Below are 26,897 nucleotides of genomic sequence, written 5' to 3' on the forward strand. Positions count from 1 at the left end.
CTTTGCTCATTTAGCAACTAAAAAGTATCTTCAAGAAGGAGCTATGTCAGTAACGTTTCTTGATGATGAGAATTTCATCTTTAAGAAAGGTATGATCAATAGTTGTTCTTAATAATTTACACATATTGATGGAAAAACATATTTTGATTCAATTCTAACGTCGACCTAGGTGAAAATGAACTTATCATACTTTTTACTATTGCTCGATGCAATGACACATGGCAATTGTACCATCAGCTCAATAAGGATAATATTCTTCAAGTTTCAATCACAGGTTTAGTATTCCTTAGTAGTAGTTACATCTAAATTATTAATGGTAGAAAAAAACCAACCTACCTAATTGAGTGTCATTTACCAATCATTGGAATATATTTAGGCAGCTGTAATAATGTAATGGAGAATAAAATTATATTGTAGAACCAGACTGTCCACGGTTACCCATCATGGAAGCATTGACAATACCTCTTATGGATTTTGAAGAACAGATTTCACAGATAATTCTTGACATAAGGTCAGAAAATGTGCTCCATTGGAAAGAAGCAATAATTATATATGACGACTCAATTAGTAAGTTTACTCTGGTAATATTTTCACATAAAACCACATTTATAATTTATTCACCACACACAGGTTTATTGAAGTTTAAAAATTAGATCTCTAATAATGATTAACATCAACTTCACAACATTTTAAAAATAGGTAACTGCTTTCACGTTCCATTCCACTAAATGTATTGTGGTGGGGAGTTCACTTGTGGCATAGGAAGTCCTGTCAAAGGCCCCCATTTTAACAATCATCATTGCTATGAGATAGGAATTATTTATATCAATAAGTACCTTCATGGATTTTAGTCTTCATGCATTGTAAAATTGCTATCATCTGGTTCTGTGTTATGTAATAGATTCAGTGATTGAGAGATGTATTATGTTTTAATTTTTCACAACATTTATCTCAAATCAATTCCAAAATGTTATGCCCGGGACTAGTTGGACTGAAAGTTGGTTTAGATTCATTGATGTTGGGAGGGTTGAGGGGGAAGGAAGCAAATAAAATATATTATGCAACACATGAAACAAGGAACCCTATATGTATGTTAAAACTATACTCTATTCATTATTCTTTAATTACACTTAATTATCGTACATGAAACTGGAGCTAGTATTTAAATTGGTGGTTACACATAATTCCGACAGTTTAAGGCAGGGAATCATTTTTTATCATTTTGACAGTATATTTAATGAAATTGACAGTATATTTAATGAAATCATTAATGATATACAACGCTGCAGTAGTTACCTAATTAAAGATTTTCTCATTGAAGAACATATTTAGGATTTAATTATTAATTGCACTTAATTTTTTGATTTGTCTAATAGTTTATGTAACCTATTGAACACTGAAAATTTGACAGTTTCTCTACCCATCTAACTGGTATTTTTATAATTGATTCACTACCCCATGTGTTGTTGCACTATCCAGAATGAACCTTCAGCTAATTTAAACTTCGGTTTAGGGACAAATATGTCTAACAATAAATTCTATTTCTGTGAAATACATTCTGCACTTGAGAAGCTTGTATTGATTTTTTCACTTTTATTTTATAAGATGAGTAAATTTGTGGCTGATGTGTTGCCTAGGTCCTTGGTGCTACTCCAGAACGAAATTTAAATCATCAGTTTATGCCACATAAGCTCATATATCTATATTACCCCTAAGTAGGATTGAAAGCCACCAGTTCACAATGTTATTTGTGCATATATGTGTTGGGTTGCATTTTCTAAGGCAGGTGCTCCATTCCCTCTTCATTCCCATGCTATCCAATTGATTGCAGGCAAAGCAATAAGTTTTTCATCTCAGCAAAACTTGGTTGCAAGTATGTAGCAGGAGGTGAATAAAATACATATAACTACTGATTGATACTACTGATATTTATTACTGCAAATAATGATACAGCATTGACTAATTAGAAGGATAACAACTCTGCAATTCTTTCAAATCCTAAATAGATTTTCTTTGAAAAAAATATGAGAAAAATGAGCAAAATCAAATGCAAGGAACACTGAAAGTTTAAGCATAAAAAAAACTGAAGTATGTCTAAATAATTTATTTAAATTTTTTGAAACCAAATTTAAATTTGGCTCTTTATGCTTGAATTGAGAGAGACCCATCCATTGTCTGTTTACCCTGTCTCTGAGGTATATGTTAAATCATAGTTTATAGTAAAATAGTTTATAGTTTATAAATCATAAATCATAGTTAAATCATAGTTTATAGTATCAGGAAAATTTGTGGCAAAATGGATTCATATCAGATATTGCTACAATGCTTCAAAATTCTTCTAAGTACAACCTTCGAGAGTCGACACACTTTTTGGGCTTTTCCAAGGCTTCCTGGTAAGCAGATTCCCGAAGGTCCTCAAGGGTACGCAGGCAAACTTCTTTGACAGTACTTTATGGTCCCATGGTGGTGGTGCCTTTGGAGGAATGATTTCTCTTTTTTGAATAGGAAATGGTCTGTTGGTGCAAAGTAGAGGGGACTGTAAAGGGGTTGGGGAATCGTTGCAATGCTGTCGCAGGTCTTCGCTAGCATACACTCAACTCTACTCTTGGTCGTCCATCAAGACCTTTGGGATAGATTTAGTACAGATCTTTTGCATCGCCAAATTTTGAGTGATAATGGTGTGCACTGCCATCATATCAATGCCAATACCATCTGTGATCATGGGCACACTTAACCGATGGACTTTTTATACAAATCTTGTAAGGCTGCGCTGAAAAATATTGCCAATCAATTAAAAAAGAAATTTCTTACTTAATGAAAAACACCCCTCCAAAATTTTTCATATGATGTGTTTTACATTATAAGATTTTATATAAAATGGGTAAAAGAAAAGCACTTTGAATGTTCAAGCATTTTACAGTTTAACATAGAATTTTTCATACAGTAACTTATTGAAAACAGTTTCAGGGGACATGATTAAATTTTGTATTATGTTTAGATTGAGAAACTGTGAAATATCTTTTGCTACAGTGATTCTACTCAGAGATATAATATTATGAAAATCTGGTATTTTGAAAAAAAGATTTTTCTGAATTTTGTAAAATGCTTTGAAATTCATATTTTCTTCCAAAAAAAGGCCAACATATTCTACCAATTTTATCCAAATCCAATAAGTCAATTGTCAACTTGTCTCTGAGAAGTGTTGTATAATAACCCTTTCTGTGTATTGAGATGGAAAGAGCATTTGGAGAAAATTTATGAAGAAAATGCTTGCAAGAATACTGAAAGAAGGGGATACTTTGGATAGCGATGAGATAGGAGACTTCATCCCTTAGTCTGAATTTCACTCTGAAGTCAGGGGTAGGGCAAACTCACTTAAGGGCAAACAGGGCACTGAGGGTTGATGATATCCCCTCAGAACCCATGAAAAAGTCTCAAAATAAGACTCTGACATACCTATTCAGCCCAACATGCTATATGCACATGAGAGAGAGGAAATACTGATTGGGATACCAGCAGAATGCAATTAATCGCCAGTGGAAGACTCAATCAAATTCAAATCCAAAGCCTCCAATCTACTTCTATTATCCTGCTTCAGTGATCATGTTTCTGCACCATACAGAACTATGCTCCATGTCAAAGTTTTGACAAGCCTTTTCTTAATTTTCTTACTAACTTTCCCTCTCATCAAATCTCTCCTCATTGTGGAAGTCCTTTGCCAAAAGCAATTCTTCTAATTAATTTGACCATTTTCATCCAAAAAACTTCAGAGATTCGTAAACTGTTCCACATGCTCTAGTTTTTACCCTCCTATTTTAATTTTATGCTTACCATTTCTCTTTCTGGATAACCACATTACCTTTGTTTTATTTACACTTGCTCTCACCCCCCCATATCTATTGCTCTGAATTTCCAATTCACTCAGCAATGCTTGCAACCCTTTGGCTGACTGGCAAACTAAAGCTTGGCCTAACAAACCTAACTGATTTTATGAATTCCCCGCCCACTTTAATTCCTACCTCCATGCCTCTTTAAACATATCCTCCACATGTACGTTGAACAGTACCGGAGATTATGGACAACCTTCCCTCATTCATATATGTGTGTATATATATATATATATATATATATATATATATATATACATACACACATATATGAATGTATATATATATATATATATATATATATATATATATATATATATATATATATACATTCATATGTGTGTATATATATATATATATATATATATATATATATACATTCATATATGTGTATATATATATATATATATATATATATATATATATATATATATATATATATATATACATTCATATATGTGTATATATATATATATATATATATATATATATATATATATATATATATATATATATATACACACACATATATGAATGTATATATATATATATATATATATATATATATATATATATATATATATACATTCACATGGAAATAGATATAAGGAAAAGGGATAGGAACACATATAAAGAACAAACATAGGAGAGGTGGGAAAGGCGTTATCTAGCAGATCACTAGTGCAAAAATATTTCCTTGACTGGGACTTGAACTATTTATCTTTTGACTTTCTGGGCTGATGCTCTAACCACTTGAGCCATCAAGGAAACATAATTTACATGGATATCTGCTGGGGCTTAATGCAACCAATTGCCCCAATTCTTTGGCCAAGAGATGGTGTTGGGAAGCTGTTTCACCCACCAAAGGAGAAGTGGACAATGATACAAGAGGCAAGGACAGTAAGGAAAGCAATCATATTGCATCATAAAGGATAAAAACTATGCATTTTGTGGCACGCATAACCAGAAGAAGGAGACGAGCCACATTGGCCAAATACACATTCATCCTGGAAAAACCCACCATATTGCAATAAATATTCATTCACAAGGATACAGACATAAGGAAAATAAATAGGAACACATAAAAAACATACACAGGAGAGATGAGGAAGGCAGAATCGAGCAGATCACAAGTGAAAAAATATTTCCTTGATTGGGACCTGGTATTCCTATCCATTTTCCTAATGTCTGTATCCATGTGAATGAACATTTGTTCTCCATATGGTGGGTTTTTCGTGTTTGAATGTGTGCGTATATATGGGCATACACACACACTCTGAGCTGATTGTTGTACTCTCCAAAGGTAGTATTTCGATGGGGGGTAAGGCCTTCTTGTTCTAGTTAGGCTATTTTTCTCAAAAGATTCCATAGCCATATCCTTTTACGGACTTTTGCCTATTCTGCATGCAACAGAATTACATTTCAAAGGAAAAAACATCATGGAATCATAAATTTGATGCCAGCACAGAAATATATATGCTGCAAGTGGTCAGATTTTAAATTCATCATTTAAACAAGGATGAAAGCCATTATCATGCTGTCATTTACTCCATGGTATAAATCATGCTGAGCTTCAGTGTTCCCATATGTAATCTCTAAGAATCTAGCACATTATCTTTTTTTCACGCTTTATCTTCAGGTTCCTCCTTGATAGATAGAATCGTGAAAGTTCTGTCCAAGGAGGTATCTAACGGTGATGGCCAAGTGGTGCCCTCAATGTCAACTGGCATCTTCAGGGTGGATGAAACTGAAAGAGACAACACAATGTAAGAGCATCCAGTATGGTTGCAGTTTAGTTTCCTAAAAATCGTTATGATAATTATTAAATTATTTTTCCAGTCAAACACAACTCACACAGTTCTTTAAGAATTTCAAGGCCTCCAGGAAACTCGCAAATTTTATAGGTTTTTTGAAACCAGAAAATATGGCGATAGCTTTGCAAGTGGTAACTATATTCACATCTAACAATAAGTACCTAGTAAATGCTATAAGATGTCCGCCAAAGTTAAAAATTCTGCTTTTTCATTCTTTAGGCTCAACATATGGGTTTGGTGCACACTCACAACCAGTGGCTGTTTTATCTGGAAGATCTGAAAAAAAATATAACTTCTTATGCACCATTGGTAATTGAAGGAGGGAATGTTGCCTTTGTCTACTCAACACAAAGGGTGCCTGAGTCAAGGGCACCTAGGCAGAATGAGAACATGCATCACTTGGCTGTAAATTGGGGAAACTACATATCTGTGAGTTGTTGAATATTTCAAAAATAAGCTCTCATTCTGCCATCCTGATACACTCGAATCTCCCACATTCATCTCTATAGCATCTCACAAGAGAGGCATACGAGGTCTAATGAAAAAGTATTGCTATTTTTGTGTTTTTTCAAAAATTATTTATTCATGAATATCTATTTTGTCCCCTTCAAAGTAATCCCCAATGGATATTATGCACTTGTGCCAACGTTTTTTCTAATCCTCGAAGCACTTCAAAAAATCATTTTTTGCGATCTTGCTCAGCTCCTTCTCCGATGCAGGTGTTTGGTAGGTGATGGTAGAGTACACCTAGTGTACTAAGCCCGACTGTATGTGAAATTCACACAACAGGGTAGGGAGGCCAGTTTATTTCTTTGTGCCGGTTATGGTTTCCCAGGATGATGTGGTATTCGAAAAATCATGTAGCTCTTGGGTCGAGCTGCAGGTGCCCAGATTGCCTTGCCTGGGAATCGAATCCGGGCCCCTCCGGTCAGCAGTCCAACGGTCTACCCCCCGGACTACCGCTACAGCGACCCATATATATTATATATATATTGCACACATTCAACCAGGAAAACCTGCCATATGTCGATAATATATTCATCCACATGGATGCAGATGTAAGGAAAAGGGATAGGAACACATATGAAGGACAAACATATCATTAATACATTCAGACACACTGTAATAATTTTTCTTGCAGAGAAATGTTTTAATTTGTCTGTTAAATTGTGTTATGTCTCTTATGTCTTTGTGTTTCTGCGGTAATGAATTTATGATATAGGCTCAGTCCCATAGTGTATTCACATCAGTTAAGGAGCAGAAAGAAACTATGAAAACGCAGTGGATTAACACCAGTAAGCCATTGTAACACATGTCTTTATATGGCGCTTCTTTGAAATATTTCATGCATTTTCAGATAAATTAGATTCTTTAGGCCGAATCTACGGAGAAAAATATTGTTTCAATTGAGAAAAAATTGGGTGGGGGGGTCCCAATGATAATTTGCCACTTTTCAGTTCGGGGAAATTCCGGGAAAGCAACGATTTTATTCGATTCATCCCACGTAGGATTCACGAAGATCATTTACTAGAGGCTCAGCCATATCTACGGGGACATGATGTATGAAATCGACTTGATGATTTGCCTAAAACTCAAATGACGTCTTCACAGGTTAAAGAAAAAGGGCTAAACGAGGTGAATAATCTACTCCTTCAAGAAGCGGGCCAGCTGATATTCGCGTTGGCGAATAGCTTGAAGCAGCTGAAAGACACAGAGAATGAGCTCTATAGTAAGGTTTCTGAAGAGGAGTGGGAGGCTTTGAAACCCACTCCCAAGGATCAACGCAATGCACTGCTATCGTATTTAAAGGTAAGTATTTGATCTGGTGAAACTAATTTTGAGATCATCATTGTTTAAGCATTATGGAATTTTTTCATGGCGATAATGCTTTGGAACATAAATATTTGTGATTTATTGGTCTACGAGGTCGTATGGCATTGGAGGAATCCTTGTAAACCCTGAACGAGTGGTTGAGTGCGACTCACAAAGGTCTAACACACGCGAGTGATTGAGCGACTGAAAACGTGAACTTGGGTCTTTTTTTAATTTTTATTTCAATTTGTTTTTCATTCCTGTGTGGGTACAGTGGGTCTCTGGCATTAGAGATGTTCTTGCACACCCTGAGTGCGTGTGTGTGTGAATGCGATACACGAGAGTGACTGTTATTCCTCAACACACCCTAGTGATCGAGTGACTGTCAGTTTGTTTCCTTATTTATCAATTTTGCATTGTTCGTGTGTGATTGAGGTACAATTGGGTCACTGTTTCCAAAACACACCCAAGTGACCTAGTGTGTCTGTGTCCTCCCTATGCTTACCCCCCCTTACTTGTCACTTTGTTTTTACCTTCCCCCATTTAAACAAACCAAGTGCCAGCCAAGTTTACCGTCTAGGCTATCGTCTAATAAATTGTAGGTAATATCGAAACAAAATTTGGTTTGTATTTTTTGGTGACTAATTGATGAAATTATATAAATTTTATATTACTAGGCATTTGCCTAGCTTACTTTATCTATATATTTTTAACTTTCATATTTTTAATTTTTTTAAAAACCCACCCATTAATGTGCAATCTTGAAGGTTTTTTCGTTCTGATTATCCCTAGAGCTGTCCTTGGGTAGCAATTACAATTTGTCCGAGCACGATCATGTACATAAAGTTGAACCAAGGTAAGGAGCCAAGTTATTTGTATTTTGTATGTTTTGATACCCTGCTAGTCACCGCTAGGGTGAGTGACAGTGGGTGAATCCGACTAATTTTGACCCGAATACTTTTTAACCTCTACCGCGGTTGGATGATGCTATTCCGATCAATTATTGTTCGTGGAAAAAATGACATCTTAAATCTATCTGTTCTACTCTTAATCTCTCTTCTTTTATTTACATGATCTCTCCTACCGAAGTACAATAAGGGCCATAATACATTTCCACCATCACTGCCAAAGACAACCTTCCAATTTATGCAAGAGATTTAAACTGTAGTTTAACCTTTTCTCCGCGAGTGATTCCCAGCCTAGTTCCTCTAATAATTTTTCTCAGTTTATCATAAAAACAGTTCACAAATCAAGCTCTTCTACGCTGCAGGCGATCCAATTCGGCAATCAATCCAACTTCGTGAGGATCCCACATCCTAGCAGCATATTCTAAATTAGGCCTAACCAGCGAAAATGAACACTCTTGCAATAATTTTGTATTGTAAACATGTTTTAAGGTTTCCCCAGTTACCACGGGTGACGTAAGCTGAATAAACTAAATAAAGAGTATAATGTATTCATTCCCCGTCGACGCCTTTAACACTGGTATGCGTCAGACACCTCTCCGGCGTCAAAGGAGCAAAGCATTTAGTCGTCGCCGAAGGTTAACGATGCGGGAGAGCGCTGTTCACTCCTAATTTCGTAATACATAGCGTGAACGCATTGACGATATTTTTCATCTCGGCGGACATTCCACCTGACGACCACCGCCAACGATCAAATCCAGACAGAGGATAAACACGCCAGTTTGACCGCAATCCTGCAACAGAGCTCGAATTCTTACATTGTCCTCCGGGGAAAGATGTTGTGACATTACATTTTCACGTAAAATAATGACTGTCCCTTTTATAGAACATTACAATTACGTGTGTCACACCTTTGATATGTTACGCAAGCATTACACAAATATAGATACACACAATGAATCGGAGAGAGTTTTGCGAAAATGAAGGCGATTTTCTCGTTTTGAATTCTAAGATATTCATGTGCGTAGGCACATCACTGGAAAACACGTTTCTGGATATTTCCGATATTTTTAAGACCGCATTCACATTGATTTTAACCCCTCTCAAGATTAAGTCCAGCTGGCTAGCTCTAATAGTGTCAGCTGGCTAGCTCTAATAGTGTCAGGGTGGAGGCAGAAATAGAAACATCGAATCAAGTTAATTCAATTCATTATGTTCAGCACAACTCACCAAAAACTTGTGCTCGGAGGAGGTCACCTCTTCACTTGAAAACTTCACGTGCATCTATAGACACATTTCACGCGACAAATTTTTCAGAGATTACTATTAAAAAAATACAGTGTCCGTTCAATAAGTATCGGGACTGGTTTCCTGTAGCCTCAACGGAGCAGTGGATGGGGGTCCGATCAGTCGGTTCGGTAGAGGGGTCCCCCACCACTCAGGCGCACTTTAGTTCATCTACATCTACATGTACTGAATACCCCGCAAGCCGCCGCAAGGGCGTGTGGCGGGGGGTGCTAGGACACCACCATAGTTCTGTCGCCTCCGGGCATGCGTTGAGACAGGTTGATTTTCGTGACGTGTGATTGTTTGTGGTGCCGTCGCGCCAGCATGGAGCGCTCTGTCGAGCAACGCTACGCTGTGAAGTTTAGCGTTAAATTCGGGAAATCCCCTTACGGTTACCCTTAAGAGTACCCTTAAGGTTACGCGTGCAGCTTCTTTGAAGGCACTTAGGGTCCCATGGTGGTGTCCTTTGAGGAAAGATTTCACTTAAATAGGAAACAGTAGTCTGCTGGGCCAATTCAGGACTGTAATGGGGTTGGGGAGTCGTCGCGATGACGCTGCAGAAAGTCTTTCCAAGCAGACACTCATGACTCTGCTCTTTTGGTCGTCCGTCCAAAGACCTTCGGGAGGACGAGAGTTTAGCGCAATCTTTCGCATCACCTTATTTTCAGTGATATAATGCTGTGTGCGCTGTCACTGTCTTATCAATGCCAAAATGCGCACACTTAACCGACGGTCAGCTGAATTCAGCACTTCACGCACACGTCAGGATGATATTGTCGCCGATACTTATAATATTCAAGCCTTGTATGCCGTCGGCCGCTTGCGGGAAAGAACGAAATCATCTCGGGACGTCATTGCGTTGTGACAGGAGAGCATCGGAGGTGAGGAGGCGTTGGGCGATGGGCAGACGCCGCGGGCGTGTTGCCGGCGGCCATCCGATTCCCTGGAGTGGCGTGTGGCGGCCGTGGAGTCGTGGGGCCTGGCAGCCGGGGAGGTGCCCAGCGTGTCTGTCGTCGCCAGCTGGAACCCCAGGGTGGGCCTCGTCTCCTGGGACCACTTCTTCCCCCACACCCACCACGGATTTCGAAGGAAGCATATCCTGGTGGCCACATTCCACGTGAGTTCGGGGGAGAAAATGGTCCGAATCTTTGGGGTCAATAACCTTGTTTCCGGATCGACGGTGCTTGGCCGTGATCAAAGCAGGCGTTGGTCGGAATATTACCCAATCAATCTGAATGATTGACTAAGCGAGAGCATTAGTTTCCGGGTACGAATTTGAAAAAGAATCGAAGTCTTCATGGAAACGTAACAGAGCATATTCTACTGTCCATCAGATGGACTGTGAGGCGTGTTGACTTCATGTGGGTACGAGCGACCAGTGGATCGAGATCTTCTGAATCTATATTTCGCCCGTAATGGCGCGGCGGGGTGGTGCTCGTGGATCTGGTGACGCAGCAGATAGACATGTAGATATTTTAAAACCGATGGACACAGGAATCACGCTGCTCGGGTTACTTAGTTTGTTGTACGGCGATAGAATGCGGTGGAACCCCATGATACGAGCACAATCCATTCCACGATCTTTCTAGTAAAGTGGAATAAGTAATTGCATATAAATTAATGTAAAATACGATAATGCGTTCCATACTGAGAAAACTTATGTACGAGGTTAATTCAAAGAAAATGATGCGCACATTGTTTTGGATCGCGGATCTCGTTCACCTTTCTTTCAACCTCGGAATGAAGTAAACTGGAATGCGAACTCGATTTATAAAAGCAAAAAGAGATCGCGATAAATTGTATATTATTTTTGAAAATTCTCTAATTATTTTTACTTTGAAGTTGCCAAGAGACATTTGTTTTTGCCGGCGTTTCAACATTTGGTAAAAATGCGACTCGGGATGATCGTAAAATAAATGTATGGCGAGGCATTGCCGCTGCCTCATTGGGGCGATGCCTCGTGCGCATGGCACGATGCATCGTATGCCTGCAAACATCACACCCGTGACTTACACAACACATTTAACCTGCTGTTTTGGACTTGAAACATCTTGAAGGCTCGTGGATATTCTGAATGGTACACAGGCATGGGTTTGATTTTTAAATCGCTGCTTGCATTTGCACAAAATAGCAGCGTGAGACGGTCTGTCATTGGCTTGTGGCCAGGCAATGTATTCTCTTTTACTGTTGCGTCCATAAATTTAGGTTCGCTTCGGTATCTTCTTCCATTGGAGACCTGTCTCATCAGAACCAAAAACCGTTTCGGGCCGGACACCCTCAGAATCCACTTGCTTTTTGAAGTCACCGATGAAATACTCTGCCGCCTTTGACTCATATCTTGCTGCTTTTCACGTTAATGGTGTCGTATTGCAATTGCTTTTTGTTTATCCATATGAGAAACAACATTTCAACATCACTGAGAATACGTAACCGTTGTGTGGATACTCTCGCCACTGTGCTATTTGAAGCATCTAACTCTCCTTAGTCTTGTCTGTGTTCTTGAAGAAGAGGCCAATCGTTGATGTCCACCGATTGTGGATGTGCGTACTAGATCAGCCACGCTCACACATTGTCCCCGATTTTCAATTATTTTAGTTTTCATTTCTTCCGTTACTTTAAACTCTTTTATAGCTTCCTACTTATGGATTTTTCTCCGGGGTCATTGCTAAAACAATGAACAAAATATAATGAAACTTTGCACGAAAAAATTAATATGAATATTAAACATATTCATAGTAATTTTTTCGTTTCGTAAACACACGTTTGGAAAAATGTAGTCACTAGCGACGCTAAGATGCTAGCGGATCGAATGCTAGAGACAAACTACAGTAGCAATCTTTTAATGAATTCGGGAATTCTCCTATCCACGTCACTCGTTTTGTGCAACTGAAGTGAGTCGTTTCCGGGACCAATAGTTTTGCTCGTTATGCGAATTACTCGCTGTGCGAGGTGCTCGTCAAGCGAGGTTCCACTGCATGCCTCGTCCACCACAAAAATAATGGGAAATATATCGTCTTATGACAATCTGTGATCCGGCCCCTGGGTGACACCGCTCACTTCCTTCGCCGATGCTTCAGATCGCTTCAAAATGGGAGACTTTACCGCTGACATTGGCCCTTAATGTCAGTAGCACGAGTGAAGAAACGGAATATATCTTAGCTGCATTCTTGCCACGTCCGAAATGAATATTCCACGCCTGAGGCGTGCGAGGGGAACCTTTTGTTGATGACGAAATAACTGGAAACTTGAGACGAAGATCGAATTCGGAGCAGGTGGCCTCGCACGGCGAGGCACGGCGGAAGACCATGCAGCGATCTTCCTGGTAACGCGTAAATGTAGAAGTCAGAAGCAAGAAAACTAAAAGAAGCGCGCTATGCGAACGGGACAGTTTCGTGCCCATATGACCTGGGAACTCGGTTATAACGGGTCTTTAACGGGGTTTATCAAGGGGCTACTAGGGACCGAACCCTATTCTAGGTTTTGGTTTTTAAGATTTTGGCTGAGGTTTATGGTAATTAGTTTTTCTGCCCTTGGAATTAATTTCTTATAACATTCATGAAAAGGATAATTTGAGCTTCTTGCGGCCTTTTCTAAGACGACTATATTAAATAATATTTCCTTAAGCCGTAAAGGGTTTATTACACCACTGTAAAAGTCAATATGAGGGGAATATTGAGATAGGTGTGATTATTTACGGGGAAAGTTAATCCCTCGCCAGTGATCTGACATGCATTCAAAATATTAGAACAATCACTTTTACACAGGGTGAATTTCCCGTATAGATTTACAAGAAAATTAATCCTATTGCTAAGGACCTTATCCGGGGAATTTACAAATACTATATACACATTTTTTTAGTAGAGATCTTTCTTTCAAATTCTCCCTACACTTGAAATCCTGAGCTGGAATTTGTAAACTGGGGTTACTGGAGTGATAGTTACGAAGTAATGTACAGCGGTGGGGACGAGAGCCAAAGAGGGCTTGCCGTTATATAGAATAAAAAAGTAGAAAAAAGCGTAGTCGACATAGAGCAAGCAACTGATAGAATATTACCAGTAGAGATCCGAATGGACGAACTTGGTTATTGTTCAGATATATGTACATGCCACCAAGCAATCATAAGGAGGAAGAAGTCGATAGGATATACTATCACTTAGAGGACATAATCGCGTGTGTTCCTGCAGGGAAATATTTGATAGTGATGGGGGATTGGAATGCGACGTTAGGCGAAGGAAGAGATGTGATGAGGTGGGGGACTACGGTTTAGGCACGAGGAATGACCGCGGGGAGAAAGCAGTTGAGTTCTGCAGGAGACAGGGGTTAGTCATCACCAACACCTAGTTTAAACACCACAAAAGGCGTATGCCAGGTGACTCAGAAAGGTATCAGTTAGATCATATCATGGTTAGGCATAGGTTCAGGAGCAGCGTGATCATTTTACACAGCTTCCCAGGAGCGGATGCGGACTCTGACAACAATTTAATTGCTAAAAAGTGTGGCGTCCGTTTCAAAAAGATAAGGAAGGGACGGTGGGTTAGGAAATGGAATGTAGTAAAATTAACTGGATTGACAATCACGGACAACATCCGTGATTTTCTCTAAAGCAGACTGCAGAGAAAATCACGGATGAGGATAAAGAGCAGAGTTCGATCGAGGAAAAAGGGGAATACATCAAAAAAGGGATATCGAAAGCCGCAAAAGAAACTATAGGAATCGTAAATGGGAAAAGGACAAGGGGACCATGGTTCGCGGAGGAGATGGTTAGGAAGATAGATAAGGGGAGGAAATGGAAGAATGTAAAACCTTGGTCGGAGAGAAGAATGTACAAAGAGTAGAATAATAACTGAGACGGGAGACGAATAGAGCGAAAGAGGCGTGATGGCAAGGATATGGAAAGTTTACAAAGGAAGGATTAAAACGGTGTACTGTAGAGGATGGTGAAAGGAATGTTGTGAAGCAAGAAGGGAAAAGCCGTGAAAACCAGCAAAGATACACAAATTATCTTTGAACCAAGAATGATTGAAGAGAGACGGAAAAAATATGCAGAGGAATTATATGGTAACGGCATTAGGCCAGCGAGCTTGGACATAGAATGAGAATACGGCGTGTGGTTGTTGATTCCGTGTCCGTCCAAAATCTACCTGAGGCGGTATAAAACCAATAATAATAAAAACAAAACATTTATGGCATCGAGCTAAATATGGTATGCACCACAATAATAATAAAAAATAGAGGGACTCTTTATCTCAATTTCCATGAAAATCTATTACCAACAATGTTGCCCATTTTAATGTACCTGAAAGCTTTTCTTGCTCCAAATCTTTGTTCATTTTTCGAAATGGCGTCTTCTTTGGGCGCTTAACCGCTCAAGTGTGCCCTTCACGGAATTCAATAAATTTCGTATGCGCTACGAACTTCCTTGGTACACAGGTTACGCGTGTCATTACAGCATCCTCCTTGGAATGTCCTCTACCTCAACGACTCTGGCAGTATTGTTGACCGTAAAGGATTGGCGTTTGAAATACTGGACGAATTGGCGAGGAATTTGAATTTCAGGTGAGTAATGTTTTCCTGATGTATTTACAATATGCTAGAGCTTGATTAGAATTAAGAAATTGCGCAATCGTCTGAGATGCACAAACCATGAGCCACTTATAGTTAATCATTCCTGTTTACGATGCCACACTAATGGGAATAGTAAAATGTGAATCTAACCGTGTTTTCCGTTAGTAATAAGTTTAAAATGTTGTCGGCGTTTCTCATACTTAATTGAATATTGGCCCATAAAGAACAGAACGCAAGTTTTACCGTTATTCCAAAGCCCGAATCTAAGCTCGTTATCAGCGAAGTTGAAATCCCAATGGCATTTCCATTCAATCCATGTGAATCGGCTCCGCAACATTTTGCTGCAATGCCAATCATTCACTCCCAAATGCTGTCATTTGCTCTGTATTGAATAATACAAATCAACACACGGATATTACAATAGTTGGGAAATGTAGCGATGAAAAAGTGAAGTAGAGATAGTATTTTTATTCAGTAAAACCCAACATAGAGATACGGCGAGCTTGCGGCGTTCTCCTAAAAAAAACACTGTCTTCAGAATTGAAAAATGGACAGAGAAGGGCCGACAAGTTCACAAAATATTCCCACGGAGAATCAAAAAGCGTCACACGTTCAATACAAGATCGGGGATTGAAACCCTTGGACCTGCGAAGAGTTGAAGCAGAATTAAAACTGAAAAAATACCAACCGTGTGGTGTTGCATCTAACATTTAAGATATAACTAAGACCTCCAATAACATAGGCAGGACAGACAACTGTCACCAAACACAAGGAGAGAAAATAGACTGCTGAACGAATAGATTCAAGCATTAGTTTTTCCAGCGCATTACATGATTTGTGTAAAAGTATCGGAAAAATAGATTTATTCCAGATATTGTTACAATTCCTCTCAAAATTCTTCAGAGTACTCTCTCCCCTTGAGCGTCGACACACTTTTACCTGCGGCTTTTCCATCACTCGAAGGCCACCTGATAGGCGATTTCTGGAAGGTCCTTAAGGGTTCGCGTGTGCAAGTTTCTTTGACGGCACTTAGGGTCCCATGGTGTTGTCCTTAGAGGGAGGATTTCACTTTTATAGGGAATAGGAAATAGTAGTCTGCTGGGGGACTGTAAGAGAGTTGGGGAATCGTCGCGATGTCGTTGTAGGAGGTATTTACGAGCAGGCACTCGACTCTGCTCTTTTGGTCATCCGTCAAGACCTTCGGGAGAACGAATTTTGCGCAGATCTTCCGCAACGCCAAATTTTCAGTGATAATGGTGTGCACTGCAACTGCCTTATCAATGCCAATGTGATATTTGCGAACCCTTAAACGACGGTCAGCTGAATTCAGCACTTGACGCGCACGTCGGTAAGCCACCCCCCCCCCTTGGGATGGGTGGTCCGGGTGCCGTGTAAATGATCCAATTTCATTTGTGAATTGTCAGTCCTGCATGAGTGGAAGTTGGTGACTGCGTTGCATGCTATATCGTTCTTTTCAATGGAATTCCTTTTTTGTTTTCTCATTGTGCAGTCAGTGGAGTGGTCACTAACAGCATAATAGTTGTAATGCGGGTTACAGATGTTGCATGCATGAATGGCGAGTTCTTTCATCCCCTTCCCTTGTACCCTGTGTGTTCATACGGGCTTCCAGGTGTTTTTGGAGTAAGTGGAGTAGAAGTAGAATGGCTGGTGACCTAACACCCCGTGCCACACTTTCTTGCGATGGCCTGCGGTGCAATAGTATAATAGGGAGTCGGTAAATATTCTTATCCATGATTAGATAGTTGCCCTCGGCTCACCGTAACTCATTTATTCCATGTCACTGCATCCGAAATCGATAAACCGAACAAATCCATTTACAAATTCCAAAAAACTGCGGGAGATGCCGCAACATTGACTTTTGTTAACGGAGTCATCCGCTAATATGCATTTCAATGCAACAATTTCAGAGATAAAGAGGACGCCTCGATAGCTTAACTGAGTAAAGCAGTCGACCAGGCATTTAGGGATCCGGGTTCGAATCCCGGGGGGGGGGCGAATGATTTTTTACACTCTGAAATTGTTGCATTGAAATCCATTTACATCTATACACTGTGTTCCGCAGTGCTTCGCAAGGAAGTGTGGCAGGGGGTGTTAAATCGCCATCCACATTTGTACAACTAATCCAATACTTCCGTTTCATTTGTTTTATCGTCCTTTGTAAAATGGGCTTTGCATGTCGTCGTGATTTGGAGTTGCACTGAGATTGTAAAGAGAACCAAAAGAGAGTAAGCTATTCGATGGCCTCTTGCCTAGTGTGTACTTGTGCCAACCGTTGAATTCGCATCCATTCTTCCATTTCAGCTACACGCTCCTTTACGAGAAAACCAGGGGAAACGGAATCTACTTCGACGCCAAGAAGCAGGCCTTTCCTACGTTTTCTCAGAAACCGGAAAACCACTCCTTGATTTCCGAGCACGTCGTTGAGGTGGTGCGCCGCAAAGAGGTAACCATTACAATGCATGCTCACACGAGATTGAGATTTTCCATCGATTTTAACCATTTCTCGAGATTTTCACGAATTTTCGACGCACTCCCTAATCCCATGAAGGCACACCTGCCTTTTGCAATCCTACTTCTTTCCAAGGTGTTCCCTGATTCGCCGAAGACTGGTGCCTCTTTCGGTAAGTGCTGAGGCAGTGTTCGTTTTCGAGGGTGAAATGACAGTTGAATTTCGCTTCCGATGAAAATATATGATTCATTGCCTCAATCACACTGTTTTTACGCATACAAGGAGAGGCAGTTGACCGCACCCTGCAGAAACCTACAGCGGGAACACCTACCTAGCCTTCCTCTCCAGACAGACCGATTCGTTGACACACGCGTACGAGAGCGCCCCTACGCATTCGCTTCGGCACGGACGTCGTACGCTCGACTAAATTAATAGTCCAGGCCAGGATTGATCGATGCTGGCTTTTCTCCGTCTTTTAAAACTCCGCTCGGGTGATCTTGGAAAGAAGGCTGTTACTTCCCGCGACTCATTCGGGAAGCCATACGAAGAAACCCGTAAGAAATGCAATAACAACTTCAATGTAGAAGAGAGCAGCGCCTGGAAACGCGTCTTCAACCAGATAACTCAAACAGGCAATCATAGAGCACCCACGGAGACCGTTTAAAAATTGTCCAATCAGAGATCACCCGAGAAGATAGATAATTAATTGACCAATCAGAGAGCACCTGAGCAGAGGTATAAAAGACCCATAAAAACTAGCATCAATCACTTACCAGCGTACTTTTACACATTTTTGCCCTTGCTGCTTTTCCACGACTCGAAGGTTCCCTGGTATGCGGATTCCGGATAAGGGCACGCGTGCAAGCTTCTTTGACGGCTTGACTTAGGGTCCCATGGAACTTTTGGGAATAGGAAATAGAAGTCTGCTGTTGCCAGGTCGGGGGGACTACTGTACGGGGGTTGGGGAATCGTCGAGATGTCGTTGCAGAAAGTCTTCGAAAACAGACAATCGCCTTTGCTTTTTTCGTCTGTCAAAAGACCTTCGGGAGGACGAGAGTTTAGCGCAATCTTTCGCATCACCTTATTTTCAGTGATAATAGTGTGTGCACTGACATCTTGTATCAATGCCAATGTACGATCTGTCCATGCGCACACTCCATTGATGGTCTGAATTCAGCAATTCACGCACACGTCAGTAAAACATTGTCACCGATACTTTTTGAATAAAAACCTTGCATGCCCCCAACTCTAAATGAAGACACTCGAAGCGCAGAAGAAAGATTACGTGGCGGCGAGACCATTCTCAACCAAACGCCGGAAACTCCTACTGAGTGACCGTGCATTATGAAATCACGGAGGCGATATCCTGACGCTTATGGACGTGTCATTAACATTTCCCATTTTACCATTTTTTCTGCAAAACATGAAACTTTTTCATGAAAGCAATTATTTAAATGGATTGAACTCAATGACCGGCAGAAAATTACTTAGAGAACGAGCTGAGGAATTACAAGCAATGTCAGCATCTAGGGTGACGGCCAGTTCCAATAATTTCACATCTTGGGAACGATTTTGTATCTTTCAGAACTTTGACGCAAAATGATTAATCCCGTTATCTATTTTATTATCAATTGCGTCATTATTATTAGTCCTAGTTCTGTAGTGCATAATACTAGTCATAAAATTGTACTGATACTTTGAAATGCACTAAATGGCGATAGATTTTTCATGGTATAACATATTATTTTCTACCAGGGTTAACAATAATTCTCCATGAGGTGCACAAGACTTCTTGAATAAAAAAAAAGTCAATACCTATCGCAATGAATTGCATTTATTTCTGTAGTTTTGAGATTTGTATGATTCTCGCGCCATAAAATAATTTGGGAATCCATGAGATGTTCGAAATTTATTCTCGCTTGTTGCATAAATATTATATTTGAAATAATATAGCATGGCTAGTTAATGACTGCATTAGGGATGTTAATAGTTATAGTTATTAAGCATTAAAGGGGAGGTGTTAAATATATATTAAAAATCAAGTAAATTATTTCCTTAAAATGTGATTTTTACGAAATCCTAATTTAATTTATTTAAATTAATTTTGCACAGTTTAAAACTTCATGAAGCAAATACGCCGGGAAAGCGTCAGGTCTTACTAATTTGAATCTTGATCTGCAAAAATATTTTTTGTCCCAAATAACACGAAAAAAGTTCGGTGTAATTTTATTAGTATATTTTATGTAGCATCACATTTTTCCTAATTTTTTCCACATTTCCCAGAAAGAATTAATTTCAATAGATTGAAATTGTCGAGGCCGTTGCATTGTCTCCCTAAATGTTCGCCAATTTTCCTACACTAACGAACATCCCCTTTCTGATAGATCCATCGACAGTGGGCGTGTGGAGAGCATGTCTTTGTATACTCGCACGCAATATTTTCGGAAGCCGTTCCAATTATTCGTCTCATTAAGGGATTCAACGGATGTACGTACCCAAGCGATGCAGAGGGCATCTTGAGCGATTGATCGTTGGTTCTAGTGAGGGGGCGAGTGCAGCACCACGGGGAAGGCGAGGCATTTGGTGTTGAGGTGCCATTCCGATTGGAAGGGGTCCTCTCCCGCCGCCCTGCGTCTGCCGAGACGGTGGACTCGCGAATGCCCTCTGACGCCGCTCCTCCTCTCTTACCCCGCACAGGCGGTGCTCGGCGCGGGGGCGTTCGTGGCCTCCGCCCGCCTCAGGGCCCTAGTCGAGGCGACGGCACCTCTTGGGGTCGAGAGGCACGCCTTCCTCACTTCTCGGCCGCAGGTGCTCAGCCGAGCGCTCATCTTCATGGCGCCCTTCGCCTCTGACGTAAGCAAACTCCCCCCCCCCCAATCCCCACAGCCAACATCACCATCCGTGTCGACGATTTAAGGATCAGATTGAAATGCCCAAGCCAGTAATATCCGCCAGCAAAACGCGATATTGTCGACATGATATTGTATGTCGTCGATACGCAGCGATATGTCGTCGATGCACGAGTTTCTGTACATTTTTTAAATTATCCGTTCGGATCTGAATTAGGTTAGTCCGCCAAATCGGAGCATATGACTTCGAAACTGGAACGTATGATATATATCGCTTCCATAATTTGAGGCCAATTACCATCTGGATGCGAGAAGAGGCATGCTGGGGAGAAAGAAAAAGTTTCTAAAACTTGTGGAGGAAATGATTCAAGGAGCATTGGCAGAACTGGAGGTAGGAATAGAGGGAGATTCGTAACATTAGTTTTGCTGATGATCAAGCTTAGGTTTGTCAGTCAGCCCAAGGGGTTGCGAGCATTGCGGAGTGAATAGGAAATTCAGCGCAATAGATACGGGATGAGAATAATTATTAATAAAACAAAGGTTATGCGATTTTCTAGAAAGAAAAAGGCTAAGATAGAGATTAAAATAGGAGGGCAAAAACTAGAGCAGGTGGAACAATTTACGTATCTCGGAAGTGTTTTAGACTAAAATGGTCCAAGCAGTAGGGGCATAAGGATAAGAATATCATTAGGCAAAGAAGCTATCCTAAGGAGGAGGGAGTTGATGACAGGGACGGATATTAATGGAAGGCTCGTTAAATCATAGATAAGGGATGTGGTTATATACGGCGCGAAAACAGTGTAGCAGAATGATAGGCGTAGATTGGAGGCTTTTGAAACGTGGGTGTGGAGAAGGTGAAATAGACGAAAAGGAAAACAAATGAGTAAGTGGCGGGCGAGGAGAGGGTTTTTTTGGGAGAAATCATACGGAGGCAGGAAAAATGAATGAAAAGCATATTGATCGGCAATGGGATGTTGAAGACTGTATTAGAGGGGAGAATGTTGGAAAAACGAGGACCGGGCAGAAATAATAGATAGGGATGCTGGACGGAGTGAGGGAGATAGGCCTGTTTTAGGGTAGGCTGTTGGGTTGTGTTTTGCTGCAAGAGAATTGTTTGGGTAGTTTGAAACAACAATATAAAATGTTACACTATTCATTATGGCGAGGATTGTATTTTAAACTAATGACTGGGGTATATCGGTCGTGGTGGATTATTACAGTCCAGGGAACTTGCAACTAATAATATCCTACTCACATTGTACGACCGTCAGAATTATCGCTATATTCAATAATTTTCAATTAGCAAAACAGAGACTATACTTTTCCATGATTTCACGCGATGTGTATCTTTGTCGATGCCTGTGTTCGCGTGTTACAAGATGGCGCCGGCAATTAACAGAATATATTTCAGGCCTCAAATTTATTTTTAGCAGTTGTCTTTTTCATACAAAACGGTACTCAATTACAAAATCATTGGCCGGTTTAATTTTCAATCTAACCGTCATAAGATTAAAGCTGCGACTTTACTTTTGTCTCAGTTGGAATCGGTTCCCTCCATTCGTGGGGAGCAATCGAAGTTCGTCTCTCTCTCCTTCCCAGACCTGGTTCTGCATCGCGTTGTCCATCCTGGTGATGGGGCCCGTGCTCTACTGGGTGCACCACCTTACTCCCTACTATGAGTTCCACGGCTTAAGACGCAAGGGCAAGATCACGAGAAGAAGACTCCCGGGGGGTGTCAAACTGACCGTCTTCGATAAGGTGTGGAAGTGCCTGTGGTATGTTTACGGAGCATTGCTACAGCAGGGTAAGTATCTTCTTCGTATGCTGCCATTTAACGCCAATGATACTCCCCAAAATGGGATCATTTACTATTTTTTTATAAATGATCTTAAGGCAGACATAATAAAAGATAAAAAAAGTAAACCCTAGAGTTCGATTATAATATCTTGCGGGTCAACTTTCACATGCTATAGTTGAAAACCCATGCAACAGAAGTGGCAATGGATTTCTCTAGATTAGGTGCCGCTATTTCTTAAATACATGTACTTACTATAACTTTTTACCATTCCCCGATGCCACTTCCTACGCTTTGTTTTTATCAACCATGGATTTCTTTGCCTTCATACTCTTAATTTTCAAAGTACTTGGAAGTCATCTAGTGTGTTTATCTTTATTTTTACCGTACACATTCTTTAATATTTAACTAATTATAAGGTGTGATAGTCGCCTCCAATAGTAAGTGGGGAGGAAAGTAGTCCACCTCTTTCTGTAATTTGTGGAAAAACTCGTAATTATCCCTTTATTCCCTCACCACGCAAGATGCCCACCCCTTGTTGGACGAGTTGAATGGGGCGATATTCCTACTCTCCGGTGAAGTCCCCACCCCCCTCACCGCGTTCCCTTGGTTCTCTCTCTCTCTCCCTCCATTGCTTCCCAAATGGTTGCGATGTTTGTTTGAAGGCGCGACACGCATTCTCCGTGACATTCCGCTGAACGAAATATTTGCTTTTATCATCCCATTCATCGATTCTTTCTTCTCGAAGAGAAATAAGCAATATTTACAGATCAAGGACTATGTACTACTTGCCCTAAATATATACCGAACAACGGAACTAGAAGATGTATTACGAGACGCGGTTGTCTATTGATAAAGTACTTGAGGGACGACGTGCTGATTCGGCGATATCCCTCCACATCATGGTTAGGGAGGTACTCGCTGTCATCGCGGGAATGTCGAGGAACCAATCAAGTACTCGCGCTGACCGAGGGGCCCAAAGAAACGATCTTCAAGTGAACCGAACGCCAGTCGGATTGGCCTGTCGCAAATGATACTCTGATGGAATTGCATCATTGGTTGTCGCCGTTTGGGACCCCACAGGGAGTTAGAGAATTGTATTGCGACGACCACAAGGATCAATGAAATGTTCTCGAGGTCAAGTCTTCATTCATAGATGAAACTTTTAATGTCCAAAGATGTATCTCAGCAGGCAGACTTGTACAACATCGACAACACACTGCAACTGTTGATGATACCAAGTGGGCAATACGCCGTAATGGTATCAGTACCGAGAAATGGCGATTACTTGGATTCAGATTGAAAAATGTCCTTTACAAGTAGTTTTAGTCGACGTATTCATAAGAAGTGCTAATATTCGAGGTCAACACCTCCTCGACTTGTTTTGCCAGATTTCGCGCTAACTCGATTAGTTCGCACGAATTCTGGGCGCCATGGGTTGATTTTTCCCGCCACCAGACGTCTCGCCCGTAGTACTACGAAATCATTTTCTCCATCACTAAAACAACGGCATCACTTACGATAGTCGATTCAGAGTGTCACACTACGCTTTTAAAGACCACTCAAAATGGCCGTCGACTTCCGAGGGCGTTCTTTTTTGCTCGACCTCCGGCACCCCAAGTGGTCGGGAGTTCTCATTTCTATAATTAACAGGCGATGAAAGCCGTTGTGTTCTGGGCATAGTTTTTTAAAGTACTGTACACTTTGAGCAACAAAAAATATTGTAAGCTATTGATAATTGGCTTGATCCCTCACATTTTTACTAGCATAAACTTACTAGCGAAATTTTACGACTAATGAAAAAAAGAATTTTGTTGACCACCTGCCCCGAAGGTTCTTTCATCCTATGTGGAGGAAATAGCGGAGGTTTACAAGGTCTGCCCCAAAAGTAGTTGGACTGGGTCGATTATAAAAAATTGATTGCCAGAATTGATACGTTCACTCAAGTCTTTGAAGTAGCACCCTTGCGTGTCCACACGCCTCCGCACCTCGTACGCCTTCTGGAAGGCGGCGCCCGGCGTGCTGCTAAGCTCCCTCGTCACGGCCTTTTTGAAACGCTTCCACCGAGCCGTAATGACGTCCTCTCAGCCCGGATTTGAGGCGGCGGAAGAAGTCTGGTAGGGCAACGTCAGGGATGTAGGGTGGCTGAGACATCGTCGAGAAGCTCTTGGCAGATCGGAGTGTGAGTTTACTTTTGTTCATCCGAGAGCACTCGCGGCACCAACTTCGCACACACCTTTCTCATTCCCATGTTTTCGCTCACAAGTAGATGCTGATCAATTTTAGGGAGATCAAGTTCATCGGAAACCATGCGAGCACTCAATTTGCGATCCCCGTACAACAAAGTCTGCCCTCTCGCAAGATTTTCATCACTTTTTGAGGTCGAAGGGCGTCCTGAACGTTCGGCATCTTCAACATCTTCTCTAGCATCCCGAAACAACTTGTGCCACTCAAAAACACCCGATATACCCATGACGTTATCACCATAAGCCCCCTTGAGCATACGATGAGTCTCTTTTCCAGTTTTTCTCAGTTTTACACAAAATTTGGGGCGTGGCGCTGTTCTAATAACCGGTTCATGACGGAGCGTAACGACGTCGCGTTATAGGGGTTTCGCAGACGAACGATCTGCACTCTAAAAAGACTGGGAGCTTACTACCACCATACTCCAACCTTTCCTGAGACTCCCATCCATCGAATCCAGCCAGAGAAACCGTCCGGACCTATATCCGGGAAAAAATAAGTCCTACTACTTTTGGGACACACCATTTAAGATGTTCCTCTATTAAAACACGACAAGACCTCCATCTTAACCGAAGAGACGGCTTGTTCGCTAGGCATTGGAATCTTTGTTATTTGCTCAATTTCTTCAGTAGAATCACGGTAAAACCCCTCCCGATAAATAGACTCGCTGGCCAACACACGCAACCGAGAGTCCTCGCACTTGGCTAATCCGTGGCCCTTCTGGGCCGCGTGGGCGCCCGGCAGGTGGCATCCAGGTGCCAATGGCTGACAGCGGACGGATAGTCATCGGCACGTGGTGGCTGGTCGTGATAGTTGTGATGACGACGTACTGCGGTAACCTGGTGGCCTTCCTGACCTTCCCCACGGTCTCCTCCACCGTCTCCAGCCTCGAGGAACTCCGGGAGGCGCTGAGCAGCGGAGACGCCGTCAGCGGAGAGAAGATATCCCTCGGAATCGTCGACGAGGCGGTGGACGGCGCCAGTCTGAAGGCAAGGACACCGCGCATCCCTCTCCCATAATACCCCTCTTCAGAAAAGAAAACCTTTGATCGGAGTCTATAGCTCAATTAAATGGTAATCCAAAAATATTTTCCCAAGCAACTTTCATGGCTAAGCATCGTATGGATATTTCAAACTTCCGTTTAAAATGCATTTGTTCCCACTTTCTCTCTCATCACTTCCCCGGATGAATGGCTTGAGCTGATCAACTCAATTAAGACCACCTGTTTAGCTGGCTTTTATCAGCTCGGTGCTATGCTGCTGAGAAATACTGCTTCTGCTATGACCACCCCTTCATCCATTCTTTTCAACCTTTGTTTCCTAGTGGGATATTTCCACGCAATCTGGAAAGTATAGGTACGGGTTTCACATTATTCAAATCTGGTAAACAACATCTTTCGTTGAGTGTCACCGGACAATCTCCCTTTTGTCAACTGTCGGTGGGTGTACGTATTATCCACTCAAGACATATCTTTCACTCTTCCCTTCATTTCTGAAGAGCTACATAATTTTCTTCCTGGATCGTCGACATTAAGCAACCTTTCATCTCTTTAACACTACTGCATTCAGGCCTTCGAGCGCCCATTTCAATTGGACGTCTGCTAAGTCATTTTGCTTAAGCTTTCCATGAAATTAATCACCAATTGCTATTTTTCAAACCAGAGAATCGCTTCGACATTCATAGTAAGTTTCTGAAAATTTTGACTTCATTATTAACAAACAGGCAGCAACTTTTGGTTATTGATCGTGCTCACTCTTCTCTTGTCCCTGTAACATCTGGTATTCCCCAATGGAGTGCCCTTGGTCCATTGTTATTTGCATTGTACGTAGATGACCAAGTTGAAAACAGTCGCAACTGCATCATGCGAAATTCTCCTCCACGTAGATGACTGCAAAATTTTCAAGCAATTAGATACCATCGACGACATCCCTAGCCTGTAGAACACCTTCAACGCCTTTGCTGAATGGTCCGATAATTGGTTCCTGAAAATAAATCCTGCTAAAACAAAAATCCTTTCTTTCACTCTCCGTAAATCACTCATAGCATATGATAATCTCAAATATAATCAGATAATTCCAGCAGTCACAACTCAAAAAAATTCAAGTGTCATCTTTGACACTGACTACACTTCCGTAAACATATCAAAAGTATTTCTTCTGAAGCTACGACATTGGTAGGCCTAATGCATGGTATGGATAAAAAGTATCGGGAAATTTTTTTTCTGACGTGACTGTACATCGCAGCGCGCTCGCGCATGTTTGGTGGTGGG

General features: G+C 41.1%; 1 protein-coding gene across 1 annotated transcript in view; it reads left to right on the top strand.

Annotated features, from left to right (window-relative positions):
* Positions 1–43: 43 nt before the first annotated feature.
* The window catches only part of LOC139694164 (ionotropic receptor 93a-like), a 38,637-nt gene continuing 11,783 nt past the window's right edge, over positions 44–26,897 (top strand). Inside the window, exons 1-12 of the mRNA XM_071592593.1 lie at positions 44–89; positions 170–274; positions 418–567; positions 5,527–5,653; positions 5,727–5,832; positions 5,921–6,130; positions 7,313–7,510; positions 15,155–15,261; positions 17,593–17,734; positions 20,438–20,593; positions 22,189–22,393; positions 25,373–25,617. Of these exons, the coding sequence (XP_071448694.1) occupies positions 44–89; positions 170–274; positions 418–567; positions 5,527–5,653; positions 5,727–5,832; positions 5,921–6,130; positions 7,313–7,510; positions 15,155–15,261; positions 17,593–17,734; positions 20,438–20,593; positions 22,189–22,393; positions 25,373–25,617 (1,797 nt within the window). The remainder of the gene's footprint in view (positions 90–169; positions 275–417; positions 568–5,526; positions 5,654–5,726; positions 5,833–5,920; positions 6,131–7,312; positions 7,511–15,154; positions 15,262–17,592; positions 17,735–20,437; positions 20,594–22,188; positions 22,394–25,372; positions 25,618–26,897) is intronic.

This window comes from Hetaerina americana, unplaced genomic scaffold (genome assembly GCF_022747635.1).
Source record: "Hetaerina americana unplaced genomic scaffold, ioHetAmer1.1.p SCAF_5, whole genome shotgun sequence".
Classification (NCBI taxonomy): domain Eukaryota; kingdom Metazoa; phylum Arthropoda; class Insecta; order Odonata; family Calopterygidae; genus Hetaerina; species Hetaerina americana.